The sequence below is a fragment of the Pseudochaenichthys georgianus genome, chromosome 15 (genome assembly GCF_902827115.2).
Source record: "Pseudochaenichthys georgianus chromosome 15, fPseGeo1.2, whole genome shotgun sequence".
Taxonomy (NCBI): Eukaryota; Metazoa; Chordata; class Actinopteri; order Perciformes; family Channichthyidae; genus Pseudochaenichthys; species Pseudochaenichthys georgianus.
Genome location: NC_047517.1, coordinates 5,496,753 through 5,510,428, shown reverse-complemented (window position 1 = coordinate 5,510,428; position 13,676 = coordinate 5,496,753). Strand labels below are relative to the sequence as shown.

Sequence of the window (13,676 nt, the reverse complement as noted above, 5' to 3'; positions counted from 1 at the left end):
AGAGGAGGGATGAGAGAGAGAGGAAAGAGGAGAGAGAGGGAGGAGAGAGGAGAGGAGAGAGAGAGAGGAGGGTTATTATTATTACGGATGATGAACTATGGATATGTCATCAATGCTTTGAACTGTCACCAGACTGTCATGATTGTTTCAGGATTCAAGCAGCTTCTTGCTTAAACTGTTGTTGTGTACTGTGGTTTGATTAGATATCTCAGGTTGTTTGTGAGTACTGAAATGTCTGTGTGTCTGTCTGCCTGTGAGTACTGAAATGTCGTCTGCCTGTGAGTACGTGTGTGTGTGTGTGTGTGTGTGTGTGTGTGTGGGTGTGTGTGTTGTGTGTGTGTGTGTGTGTGTGGTGTGTGTGGTGTGTGTGTGTGTGTGTGTGTGTGTGTTGTGGTGTGTGTGTGTGTGTGTTGTGTTTCCGAGTTTTGATATCTCTACAAACCCTTGAGCAAACATATTTCACACTTGCTTTGTCTGCATCAGAGTGCGGTGCGGCACATGATGGCACAAGTAAACAACATCTGACTAATGTCCACTGTCTGAAAAAATAATCCTGATTTTAAAAATCTAGTAAATGTTATCACATTGTAAATGTAAAGGGAGGAAGGAGCTTGGATCTCCTGCACTTGCTGCATATACCTTGACGACTCCATCATATCCTGGGATGGTGTTGACCTCAGCAGCCTTAGCGATCAGCTTGCTCTCAATTTTATCTCCCATTGCCATGATAGCATGGGTGTCTGGACCAATGAATGCCACGTTCTCTGCTGCCTAGCAAGACAAATAACAACACCATGAAAGTAGGCGGATCAGACTTATGGTGATACCACAGAGAGAGCAAAGACTCCCAGCATAATGCTCTCACTATGTTGCACACTGCAAATCTATCATCCACCTTTCTCAAAAAGGATTCAATATAATACCAGGATTTATTGTCCATGTTTCATTAGGTAGCTACCGAGCTGATCACTACTACATTTGAGTCTGGTGATTCCAAGCCACAGTTCAACATACCTTTATTAAAGCAAGATAAAACGCTCAGTATAGATCTGATGCATATGTGCCGTCTGAGCGAGGAAGGATTCTTTCAAACATCAAGTGCTATTGCATGCTGATTGTTTACTTTCATAAACACTAACAATCATGACCTGTGCTTTTTCTCAAAAATGTTTTATTATTCCTAAATAGCAATTATTACTGTTAAGAATAAAATAAACCATAAATACACTGAACAAAAATATAAATGCAACCCTTTTGTTTTTGCTCCCATTTTCATGAGATGAACTCAAAGATCTAAAACATTTTCTAAATACACAAAATAACCATTTCTCTTAAATATTGTTCACAAATCTGAAAAAATCTGTGATAGTGAGCACTTCTCCTTTGCCGAGATAATCCATCCCACCTCACAGGTGTGGCATATCAAGATGCTGATTAGACAGCATGATTATTGCACGGTGTAGGCTGGCCACAATAAAAGGCCACTCTGAAACGTGCAGTTTTATCACACAGCACAATGCCAGAGATGTCGCACATTTTGAGGGAGCGTGCAATTGGCATGCTGACAGCAGGAATGTCCACCAGAGCTGTTGCCCGTGAATTGAATGTTCATTTCTCTACCATAAGCCGTCTCCAAAGGCGTTTCAGAGAATTTGGCAGTACATCCAACCGGCCTCACAACCGCAGACCACGTGTAACCACACCAGCCCAGGACCGTCCACATCCAGCATGTTCACCTATAAGATCGTCTAAGACCAGCCACTCGGACAGCTGCTGCAACAATCGGTTTGCATAACCAAAGAATTTCTGCACAAACTGTCAGAAACCGTCTCAGGGAAGCTCATCTGCATGCTCGTCATCCTCATCGGGGTCTCGACCTGACTCCTGTTCGTCGTCGTAACCGACTTGAGTGGGAAAATGCTCACATTCGATGGCGTCTGGCACGTTGGAGAGGTGTTCTCTTCACGGATGAATCCCGGTTTTCACTGTTCAGGGCAGATGGCAGACAGCGTGTGTGGCGTCGTGTGGGTGAGCGGTTTTCTGATGTCAATGTTGTGAATCGAGTGGCCCATGGTGGTGGGGTTATGGTATGGGCAGGCGTATGTTATGGACGACGAACACAGGTGCATTTTATTGATGGCATTGTGAATGCAGAGATACCGTGACGAGATTCTGAGGCCCATTGTTGTGCCATTCATCCACGACCATCACCTCATGTTGCAGCATGGTAATGCACGGCCCCATGTTGCAAGGATCTGTACACAATTCCTGGAGGCTGAAAACATCCCAGTTCTTGCATGGCCAGCATACTCACCGGACATGTCACCCATTGAGCATGTTTGGGATGCTCTGGATCGGCGTATACGACAGCGTGTTCCAGTTCCTGCCAATATCCAGCAACTTCGCACAGCCATTGAAGAGGAGTGGACCAACATTCCACAGGCCACAATCAACAACCTGATCAACTCTATGCGAAGGAGATGTTGCACTGCGTGAGGCAAATGGTGGTCACACCAGATACTGACTGGTTTTCGGACCCCCCCCAGACCCCCCCAATAAAGCAAAACTGCACGTTTCAGAGTGGCCTTTTATTGTGGCCAGCCTAAGGCACACCTGTGCAATAATCATGCTGTCTAATCAGCATCTTGATATGCCACACCTGTGAGGTGGGATGGATTCTCTCGGCAAAGGAGAAGTGCTCACTATCACAGATTATTTCAGATTTGTGAACAATATTTGAGAGAAATGGTTATTTTGTGTATATAGAAAATGTTTTAGATCTTTGAGTTCATCTCATTAAAAATGGGAGCAAAAACAAAAGTGTTGCATTTATATTTTTGTTCAGTGTAGTTCAAAGACCGTTTGAATAAATCAGAGTTAAAGCTGTTGGTCTTTCATTCTTTTTGAACTTGTTGTAGTAAAGGATGCATTAAAGGAAATAAGTCATTACTCACCAGTCGCTTTGCAAACTCTTTGTTTTCAGACAGAAATCCGTAGCCAGGATGAACCTTTACAGAGGGGAACATTGCAAACACAAATCCTTAGCTGTGAGCATACTGTATAAAGCCAAGGATGTTTTCAATAGATCCTCTCAGCACATTGATGATGCAACCATAGATCTGTTTATTTTGTCTATGATCATGCTCATCAAGTACAGAACACTTATTGCACATCTCCTATGGTTGTCATATAGTGTCATATTAAGTGTGATTGAAAAGCTTACAGCTTGTGCTCCAGTCGCTCTGACGGCCTCCATGATGGCGTCCATGTTGAGGTAGCTCTTGTTGGTGGGGGCGGGGCCAACACACACCGCCTCATCAGCCATCTTTACATGAACCTAGATACAACATGCACAGGGAAGATGAAGACAGTTGTTTGTTTGCATCAGGACATTGCAACAGTTTTCAGAAAGACGAATTCATAGGAAATACAATATTAACATTTCCTCATATTCCACCCTGATTCCTAACAGTGGATGAACAGAGGGGGACTCACAGCACTGGAGTCCACGTCGCTGTGGACAGCTACAGTCTGGATGCCCATCTTGCGACATGTCTTGATCACCTGATGAGAAAACATATAACATTAACGCTCATGCTTCACTCTATAGTCAATGTGATATGTATAGGTACTGGCTGCAATGTGTTAACATGGAAATAAACTATTAACAAAGTTTGTGGTCAAAAATATTCAAAAGGATTCCCTTTACTATCAGCAGCCAAACCATTTCAACGGTGAACTTCTGCATTCATATCTTAATAACACACCAAGGTATCTCTTTATTGTGATATACATTTGATATATTGTAGTGCAATGTGCACGATATGTGACAATTATTTTACTTTGACATTTTCATTTACTTTTATGTTTATAAAATTATCTTTATTTAATTGCGTATTTGTATTGCAAGTTCTTACCTTACATTTTGATGTTTAAATAAATAAGTTCCTCTATTATTTTGGAGTGGTGCCAGGTCAGGCTTTAGTAAGACTTTGGTATGTTAATGTACAGTAACTCTGTGTGTTTCTTACCCTGCAAGCAATCTCTCCTCTGTTGGCAATGAGGATCTTATCGAAGGTCTGAGGAAGGAAACAGATTAGGACTTTCTTCACTTTCTTTACTTGTCTCAGACACATATATGTCAAACGCAAGACATTGCCTCTCAATATCACATGTGGACAGTCTCTTCAGTGTTAAGCTGCTGATGAGAGAACAGATGTTTACCTTCTCACTGGGACTGGAGACGGTGGAGTAGTGAGCGTAGCAGTGTCCTGCACAGCATCTGGACTGGAATGAGGAATACTACAAAACAAAAAGATACACCATATTCAGCGACTTTTACACATTTTCATTATTATATACAATTAGGTTTACTTTTAATTATATGTGTAAGGGTGTGGATGATTTCATCAGAACCATTCCTGATTCTGTTTATCACCTTCTATTTGAATATGTTTGACAAATGTAAAAATGTTGAGAGAAAAGCGACCTTTATTCTCAGATTATTTAGGCTGGTTAATGGTATAATGGTTGTTTCCCTTCTTGTTCAATGAAGTTCAGGGCGATATTCCCAAAAATAATATCATATATATATATAATATATATAAAAAGATCATTTCAAAACTTGATGAGGATTTGTATGCATATTTATGTATGTATTATTTATATTCCTCGTGTGTGAATGTTTGACAAATAGATTTTCTCATTTCAAAGTTTTAAGTGAAAAATATAATATATATTTTTAAATAAATATAGACTAAGCCCCAACGCGATAGAAAGAAGATCGACAAATATATATGATAAACATTTTATATTGTTATGAAACAGAATGTGAATTGATGCAAAAGCTACAGTTTTACAGCGCCACTTAATGAGTAATGCACAAGTACTGGGCACACACAACACTTGTTACAAAGTACAGCTTGTATCCAAACTGAAGCACCGTGGTTTGTAGAGTAATATAGAGATAGACAGTCAAAATGCCTTTATATTTTTGGATTGCATACACTTATACATGGGAACGATTAACTTGAACATGCAAAAACCCTCTGACTTATGACTACCTCAGCATGCAGGTCAGTGTTAGAATGAAGAATTCATGCTATGTCTGGGTTAAAGAAAGGGTTTGTTTAACTTTTTCAGAAAACCTGTTTGAGGGGCCAAACAGTCATTTTACTTGAGGGCCCCCTACTCGGATGACCCGGTCAAGCATGAGACCTTTTAAAAGGAGGCAGTCAAATAAAAACACATTGCAGCAACAGTCTGGACTCTTGTAAGCGATGCAGCGAGGTCAAACATGTACAAAGGTTTACACAGGGCAGTATAATGTGTGTTTATGTTCAGCTGCATCGGATCAGACGTAACGCGCAAGCGTGACCCGCAGCCTCTGTCTGAGTCAAAGTCACACCTGCTTTACGTTACTCTCTTTTTGACTCAATAAACGCAGGACACCATTATGTACCTGTCAATCTTTGATAACAAACTTTTTTCTAATGTTAGCATAGCAATGTGGCGTTATCTCTCAAGAACCTTCAGGACTGTGCTAGCTTCACCAGTCATTAGCATTCTAAGAACTCTGCTAACAGCTGCCGCCTTGCTTGCGTGCTTACAGCAAACACACGGCTCTCTCTCTGTGTGTCCACGAAGCTCGCGCTTTGCACACTCCTGTAAGCTGCTCACCTTTACCGCGAACAGCAGTCTGTTCAGTGATGGAGAGAGCCTGTGCGCCGCCATGTTGCCAAACTGAGACCCACAGACTGACGTGATGACGTAATAGTTTTGAAGAGACATGAGTGGTGGAGAGAGAGGCGTCAACACCGTTAACATTTTTTTCAACTTAACTTTATTGAAAAGTATAGTAACTAATTTGTCTTAGGCCCTTTCTCATTTCTCTAATTCCCCTCTTCGACTCCTATCCTCGTGTCTTAGTCCCGACCTCAGGAGATGCGAGCGGAGGAGTCGAGGAGGGGAACCGAGGAGAGAGGAGGGAAGCAGCAGGCGGTTAGAGAAATTAGAAATCCTCTCCTCTGAGCGGTCATTTTAAAGAGACGTCCGTTAATGATGACAGGAGGCACAGCAGCACTCTGATGGACAGAACTGTGTTCATGATGACTTATATATTTACTTTTAATTAATTCACAGTGCTGTATAATGAGACAATAACAGGCTACAGATGCGGACAGGACATACACACATACACACACACACACACACACACACACACACACACACACACATATTTAGGCCTATATATATATATTTATATAAATATATACAATTTCAGATTCAAACAAGTATGAGAGCACTCTCATAATATCGTAACACTATCAGAGACTGGATATATCCCCCCCCCCCCCCCCTCTGGTCGCTACAGGCCCTGGGGCTGATGGTTTTGTAGGCCCCCTATTTAAACAACAAATCAAAGTCATTTATAGCCTCGGCAGGCTCTGTGATCACAACACATCCTCACTCCCAGGTCGGCCTATGTTGACGTTATGTCAAGTCCCCTGCCGACTTTTTCCAACGCAAGGGGGGGGGGGCCTTAGAGTCAATTTTCAGCAAGGGGGGGGCCCTTAGCGTCCATTTTCAGCTTTCCGGGATGTCCATATGCTTCTATGGACGCTCATGGAAGCACGGCATTCGTTTGTGTCGACTGCCCTTAAAGGCAATGAGAGCGTCCATTCTCATTGTATAACGGAGAATTGTACACCCGGAAGTAAATATTCCCCTTACTGACGATTGATTTTACAGAGATATCTGCACTACTCATCGACTAAAAAACACCAGATTATCCTTGTTAATTACACAACATTGATTGGTTTAAATTGTGTGCAATGCTTTTGTAATTTTCCCCTTCGATTCGGAGAAACAAATCTTTTTTCGGAGTAAAGGATGGCAGAAGACACTACACTACCCAGAATCCCCAGCTATCATTTGGACTACACCATGTGCTCTGTTTGACAAACCCCGTGATAGTCCTCAAGCTCTGTGATTGGAGAGTGTGCTCCGAGGGTTACCGAGCCTCGAACAGCACTTGAAATGGGATGGAACCACGGCAGACTGTCCAAAACTGGATTTGAACGGGTCCACCGTGTCCGCCCCTCCCCACCCCGTCCCCAGAACTACACATGCTGGCTATTCTGTTTCGCAACATGTTCTCTATATGGCACGTCTCTACTGGGAGTTGTAGTTTTAAAAGACGTTTTCGTATTTCCCATAATAAGAAGTTGCCAGTATTAAACTGTGTACATCCCTGGAGGTTTAGGGGATAGGAAACACTTACATTTAAAACATATAATTGATAAATGGGTGAAAATTGCTTGTGACCATAATGGCAGCAGTATTAATATATACACACATGCCAGCTAAGGTCAGAAGAGCTTTATTTAACAGCTGGTCTTATGTTTGTGACCCCTCCTCTTGTTCATTGATAACATTACATTACATTACATTAATTGATAAGCCTGAAACATGCACTTGTCAAGGTTCAGAGGCAAATTTTGCAAATATGGCATAGCCATCGATCAGCTTAAGATAAGATATACTTTATTGATCCCAAGTTGGAACATTTGCGTTACATCAGCATGTGTAACAGTCAGCCTGTCCTCCTACAAAAAACGACCATATAGGTCGATTGTTCAGCAGCTAAATACGACCCAGAGACACGTTTTAAAGTGTAGCACCTCTAGTGGTCGTGTAAGAAACAACATGCTCCTGTCGATTTCAAACGCTCCGGAGGGTCGTTTATTCACAAATAACCCTCTCTGGAAAATCCTATATTGTGGAATAGTTTGGCCATTAAAATGCTTTTTTATTAGATTTCTAGCGAGAAGTGTATATTGTACTTTTATAATCCACGTCCAGTGGATGGTTAGGATCTACAGTTTGATAGATATACGAAGATGATTTGAGGTCTCGCCAGGAGAACGTGTACTGTATATGGGGCAACTTCCATGTAAAGTTAGCGTGGGTGAAAACAGTATTTCCGGTCTTGAAGTTTTCATAATAAAACCGGAAGTATTCCCCACACTGTCAAATGATTACGCAGTGATATCTCCATTACTCATCCACTAAAAAACATCAGTTTATCCTTGTTAATTACACAATATTGATTGGTTTAAATTGTGTACAATGCTTTTGTGTTTTTAACCTTCGATTCGGAGAAACAAATTGTTTTTTCGGAGTTTAGACACGACAGAGTTTCCGAAGACACTACACTACCCAGAATCCCCAGCTATCGTTTGGGACTACAACATCCGCCTTGCTTTACAAACCCCGTGATTAGCCCTCAAGCTCTGTGATTGGATATTGGAGTGGCAGTGCGACAAGTTTACGCTGTCAAACAGCTCTTTGAAATGGAATGGAACCACGCCAGACTATCCAAAACTGGACTTGGACGGGTCCAGCCCCCGGGTCCAGCCCGGCCCTCCCCCCCAGAATTACACTTGCTGCCTATTGTGTGTTTTCGCAACATGTTCTATGGCACGTCCTCTACTGGGAAATGTAGTTTTAAAAAGACGTTTTCGTATTTCCCACAATAGAAGTTGCCAGTATTAACTGTATACATCCCTGGAGGTTAGGGAGGATACGAAACACATTGGTGTTATCAAAGTTAAAACATATATTAATACATGGGGTGAAAATTGCTTGTGTCCATAATGGGCAGCATTATATACCCAACATGACAGCTAAGGTCAGAAGAGCTTTATTTAAAGCTGGTCTTATGTCTGATGACCCCTCCTGTTGTTAATTGATAAGCCTGAGAAACATGCACTTGTCAAGGTTCAGATGCACATTTAGCAAATATGGCAGTAGCCATCGAGTCAGTGCTTAAGATAAGATACTTATTGATGCCCAATTGGGAGAAATGTTTTTGTTACAGCAGCATGTACTACTTTGTTCTACTCCACTACAATTCAGAGGTTAACCTGGTTACTACCATTTCTTTTTGTACTTGCAGATTCTGATTAATGATGTGAAATATAAACAACCCTTAAATCAGACTTTAGTTACACCTGAGTAAAATGCAGCCTTATCAGTTTTGTCTGTTTTGCCCATCCTCCTGTTAATGTCTTTGGACGTCCTGAACTAAATGTTTTTATTGTAGAGATCACTACAGTATCTTCTAGATATTGTTCCATTCTATATTCTATCATTGACCCCTATTTTTTATGTAGGCTACTCTTAATATTTAAATGTTTTCATCAATAACTAAATAAAATATACTATTCAACCTAACTACATTCAATAACGTGCTTAACCACTAGGATGTGGCGGTTTAGACCAGTGTCTAGTTAATATAAAACTAATAATATCGTACATAATATGACTATTCACTTTATTGTGAGTTTAAACAGAACGTTAAAGGAAATACAGTTTCAGTCTCCGAGTGAAGCTTATGCATTGTACCATGAACTGTATAGACCTGTCACTACTGCATGAGGAGTTGGAAGGTAGTTCAGAAAATCAGTAATATCTTAAAAACTACAAAAATTCCCGTTCGATCAGCTGTGCACCGTTATGGTGTAAATACAGACTATCTAATAATTGGATCAAATATAAAAGTCAGCCGAATTAGTGTTGATACTGCAAGGAGACGTATTGTGTGAAAAGAAATGGAAGGATGTTGTTTAATTGTTGATATATTTATGGTTCACGTCACGTATTCAGTTTTGGCGGCATCTCTTCCAGTTGTCAAAAGGTCTTCTGATCAGGGCTCTATAAATACATATCTAGGGCAGATATGTAATATTTACATGCACCGAACCATGTATTACAATGCCATTATGTGATGACTTTCAAAGAGAAAAGCAAGAACACTCGGAATAACGTATTATTATTATTATTTTTAATGTTTTCCGATTTCATATCACATAAACACCATATCCCGACGTGCATTGCGGCGTGATTTTAGCCTATCAAAACCTCTGAAAAAAGAAATGTGTCTCTCAGAATCGAAAGAGAAAAACCTATGGGAAAAACACAAAAGCATTGTACACAATTTAAACCAATTAATGTCGTATAATTAACTAGGATAAATCTGATGTTTTTTTAGTGGATGGTGTAGTGCAGATATCACTGTTAACTCATTTGATCATTGGTTTTATTATGAAAACGGCGAGACCGGAAATACTGTTTTCAACCCGTACTTCCCAGATAGCAAAAGATGTTAAATCAACGTTGAATTATGGTCAAAAATGTTGATTTTTGGTTAAGGTTGAAGATTGATGGTGGATCAACCTTAAATGTTGAAAAGATGTCATTGAATCAACGTATGTATTGTGGTCGAATTTAATGATTGGAAATGCCAACATTAGAATCAATGGTTGAATCTATGCTGTTGCATTTTCTTTCTTTTTTCCTCGATGGGGAGGGAGGGGGGTACTCTGTAGGGGGGGGGGGGGTGTAGTCTTGTGTGGGTGGGGTGTGGGAGAAATATCCCACATAAATCCGAAAAATTCACTAAGTGTTGAGGCCAAAATTGACCACATAAAAATAATTAGGAGCACGTTTCAGGCCATTTGGATTCTATTGGTAGTACTTTGTAGTGACACTATTTTGGGTCCCTAACATTCATTGAGCTAGGGATGATAATCAGCTCTTCAGCCATACCTGCCAACCTCACACCGTGCGATAACAGGAGATTCTTTTTCCAGGGGTAGATGTAATTTCCAGTATTCTGGTGGATTTCGGGAGTTTGACACTTTTATCAGGCTTTACTTACATAGGATCCATTAAAAAGTTAAAAGTAGCAATAAAAGAGCCAAATTTAATAATAACCACTAATTACTTAAAAATGACTATCTCTTTAAAATTGCATTGGACTGGAGTTTATCCAGACATAAAGTGACAGTAAAAGAGTAACATTCCCATTCTCTCAGAAAGAGAGTTTTTTTTGGGGTGTGTGTGTCAGAATCAAAGTGTGTGTGTGTGTGTGAGCGCGTGTGTGTGTGTGTGTGTGTGTGTGTGCGTGCACGTGTGCATGCCTCACATTTTAAATTAAGCACCATATGTTGAGGACAATGGGTTGTGATTTTTTTTAAAATTATTATTATGTGTAAATCTTCTTAAGTTTGTGCGTAATGACAAAAACATATAAAAGTTACCTTTGGACAGAGACTACAAGGAGTGGAGCAGTCCAAATGTCCCATAATATCCTATTTTAACCTAGTGGTACACCGTACATTTTTTTTATTGTACTGTATTATTTTACAGACCTTTCTTGTTTTTCTATATTACGTGTAAATACCATAAAAGTAAATTACTTTTATTTAAAATAAATAAAGGTTTTATTCTGTAAATTGGGTTGATGAGAAATTATCGTTTTTTTACAGGATAATTCCATTGTTTAATTGTCTTGAATGTTAAATTACTTTGAATTCTATGTAAAAACACATAAAATACACATAATTTTACTGCATGTAAAATGAAGGCAACTGTCTTTTTTTTGTTGCAGTAAAACCTTATATTTAATGTAACTAAATGTAAAACAACAACAAAATAACTGTATTCTGTACTGTTGTAGAATAAAAAGAAATCTTATTATAAAACATCTCTTAAATGTTAAATAAATGTATGCATCTTCACAAAAAATGTAATATATTGCAGAAATACCCAAAAATGATTTTGTGTAAATAAAGTAGCTTTCATAGTAGGCTATATTAAAATAGTTAACTGTAAAATAAATAAAAAACGTAAAATGTATGTAAAAAGCTACGCCACTTGAAATTGAATCCAGCCATACAATGGCAGACAAGACAAGCAGGATTGGAATGAGTCCACAACACTCCTGATTGGTTGATATAAACGTCATCGAAAAAACCTGCCAATGAGAACTATCCGCGCCTTTCAATCCAATTTGAAACTTCCACGTCAGTTTGAGCAGCTCTCCTGTGGAGTTACAGGTGTCTGTATATCTGCTCACGAGTTTATGGACTAATATCGGGATAGTTTTACATCTACACGTTAAATATGGGCATCGGGACGTCAACAGAGAACAGAAGACTTGAGATCTGGTGAGTCCTGCAACTTTAATGGAGTTAAACATGTATTTAGATAATCTTAGTTTGTGAATGTTTAATTCTGTATTAAGGTTACGTTTCTTCTTCTAGTTCAGTGAGTTTGAGTGATGAGACATATATTTTAAGGGAATCTGTGGAATCTCAGCTTTCATATGATACGTTTGTGCAGATAGCATGAAGTAAAAAAGATCGCTTTTGCCAGTTATGTGCTAAAGTAGCGTTAGCCCCGTTAGCTGTTAGACTTGTGTTTCGTTTAGTTAAAAATGGTTAATATCGTCAGTTAGCTGAGTTTCTTCCCGTTAAGTAAGCATCATTAATAGGTTGATGTCGCCATTTTGTAAATCTTGTTATTTTCTGCAAACTACTTATTAGCTTAAGTTTAGGGAATGAGGTGTGACGGATAGTGATTCAGAACAGAATTATGCTCTTTGTGAGCCATATAATACCGACTACTGAGTTTGAATCCAACTCCTATAATGCATTTTATGTCTCTTTTCTGCCCTTGTTTCATGTCTCTCTGTAATCCCCTGTTGAAGAATAAAGCATGAACTTAATCTAACAAAAAAGTTTAGGTTGGAATCAGCTGATGGTGAAGCTATAAGAAATAAACCAAAAAAAGACAACCTAATTGGTGAGCTTAAGAGGTGCTCGGGTGCAGATGTTATTACCTGGATAGAGCCAGCCTAGCCGTTTGCTCCTCTTTCCACTCCAGTCTTTTAGCAAACTGGCTGCTGACTGTAGCTTGTGTTACTGTACAGAGTGAGAGTGATTTTCTTATTATAACAGAAGTTGTATGGGATACACACACTCTCTTCCTCACGCTTATTTTTGTAATCTTGTCTTTCAGCTGCTGCTCGGCAGTTCGACCGCAAGCTGACCCACAATGGCTTCAGTGAAACTGTGAAGAAGTGGCTTCGTTATGCTCCAGAGCGCGAGGGAGGCATCCCAAGGAACACAAGTGAAATGAACACAAGTTAAACAAGCGCAAGTCTAACTTAGGGTACCCCACCACACTCTGTGTTTTCCTTGTGCATACAGTACAAAGGTTACCGCCTCATAGACAATACTGTTCTTTCATGGAACATAGACTGTTGTTCTTACTGTCTTCATGGAAGACTTGAAGCTTCAGGCTGTTCTTGTTTGTAGTTGCACCAATGGTTCTTACACACCCTCTTTTTTATGGGGGTATCTTGTGTCACTGTATATTTGCACATGCGATGTGTCCTCTGCATTTATTCCACAGCGTTTGGAGAGCAATAACGGGTTAAGAGTCTTGCTCAGGGACGCATTGCTGCCTGTTTTCAAAAAATAAATTTGAATATTAAAATCATGTTTTCTGTCATTTTTAGTTTGATTTCACACATTTTGGGAAATATGGTAATTCAAGGTAATTTTGAACAAGCTAATACAACCGTCTGCCAACAATACATGGTGAAGTGTGTGTTTACAAGTTTGGACCACTTCATTCAGTACAGTATTGATGTTGCACTTGTTAATGGTCTGTTAGATGTAGACCTATATGCAGAAAACTCACTGGTGAAAAACATTCACTTTCTTAATGTGTTACAGTATGCTTAGAAAAGTTGAATATTTGAAAGTAAGTTTTACATTTAGATGATGGTTGAATCAATATTGATTCCTAACACTGATTCAATA

General features: G+C 39.6%; 1 protein-coding gene and 1 long non-coding RNA gene across 2 annotated transcripts; one reads left to right on the top strand and one right to left on the bottom strand.

Moving 5' to 3' along the window:
• Positions 1-479: 479 nt before the first annotated feature.
• On the bottom strand, positions 480-5,788 carry LOC117459978 (propionyl-CoA carboxylase alpha chain, mitochondrial-like). The gene is made up of 8 exons (XM_034101164.2): positions 5,680-5,788; positions 4,225-4,302; positions 4,032-4,079; positions 3,496-3,564; positions 3,224-3,337; positions 2,955-3,008; positions 640-771; positions 480-539 (listed from the first exon to the last, which is right to left on the bottom strand). The coding sequence occupies exons 1-8, from the start codon at positions 5,731-5,733 to the stop codon at positions 480-482; spliced, it is 609 nt and encodes a 202-aa protein (XP_033957055.1). The 5' UTR covers positions 5,734-5,788.
• A 6,104-nt stretch (positions 5,789-11,892) lies between these two features.
• Positions 11,893-13,347, top strand: LOC117460134 (uncharacterized). Its single transcript, XR_004553606.1, has 2 exons — positions 11,893-12,014; positions 12,868-13,347. It is a non-coding gene; the product is annotated as an uncharacterized lncRNA (long non-coding RNA).
• Positions 13,348-13,676: the final 329 nt, after the last annotated feature.

Excerpts from the sequence above, each read along its gene's own strand:
- LOC117459978 (XM_034101164.2), bottom strand. The coding sequence starts at position 5,733 with ATGGCGGCGCACAGGCTCTCTCCATCACTGAACAGACTGCTGTTCGCG. Across the intron at positions 4,080-4,224 it reads TCTCCAGTCCCAGTGAGAAG|ACCTTCGATAAGATCCTCAT; the intron begins GTAAACATCTGT and ends TTCCTTCCTCAG. Across the intron at positions 3,009-3,223 it reads GAGCGACTGGAGCACAAGCT|GTTCATCCTGGCTACGGATT; the intron begins GTAAGCTTTTCA and ends CCCTCTGTAAAG.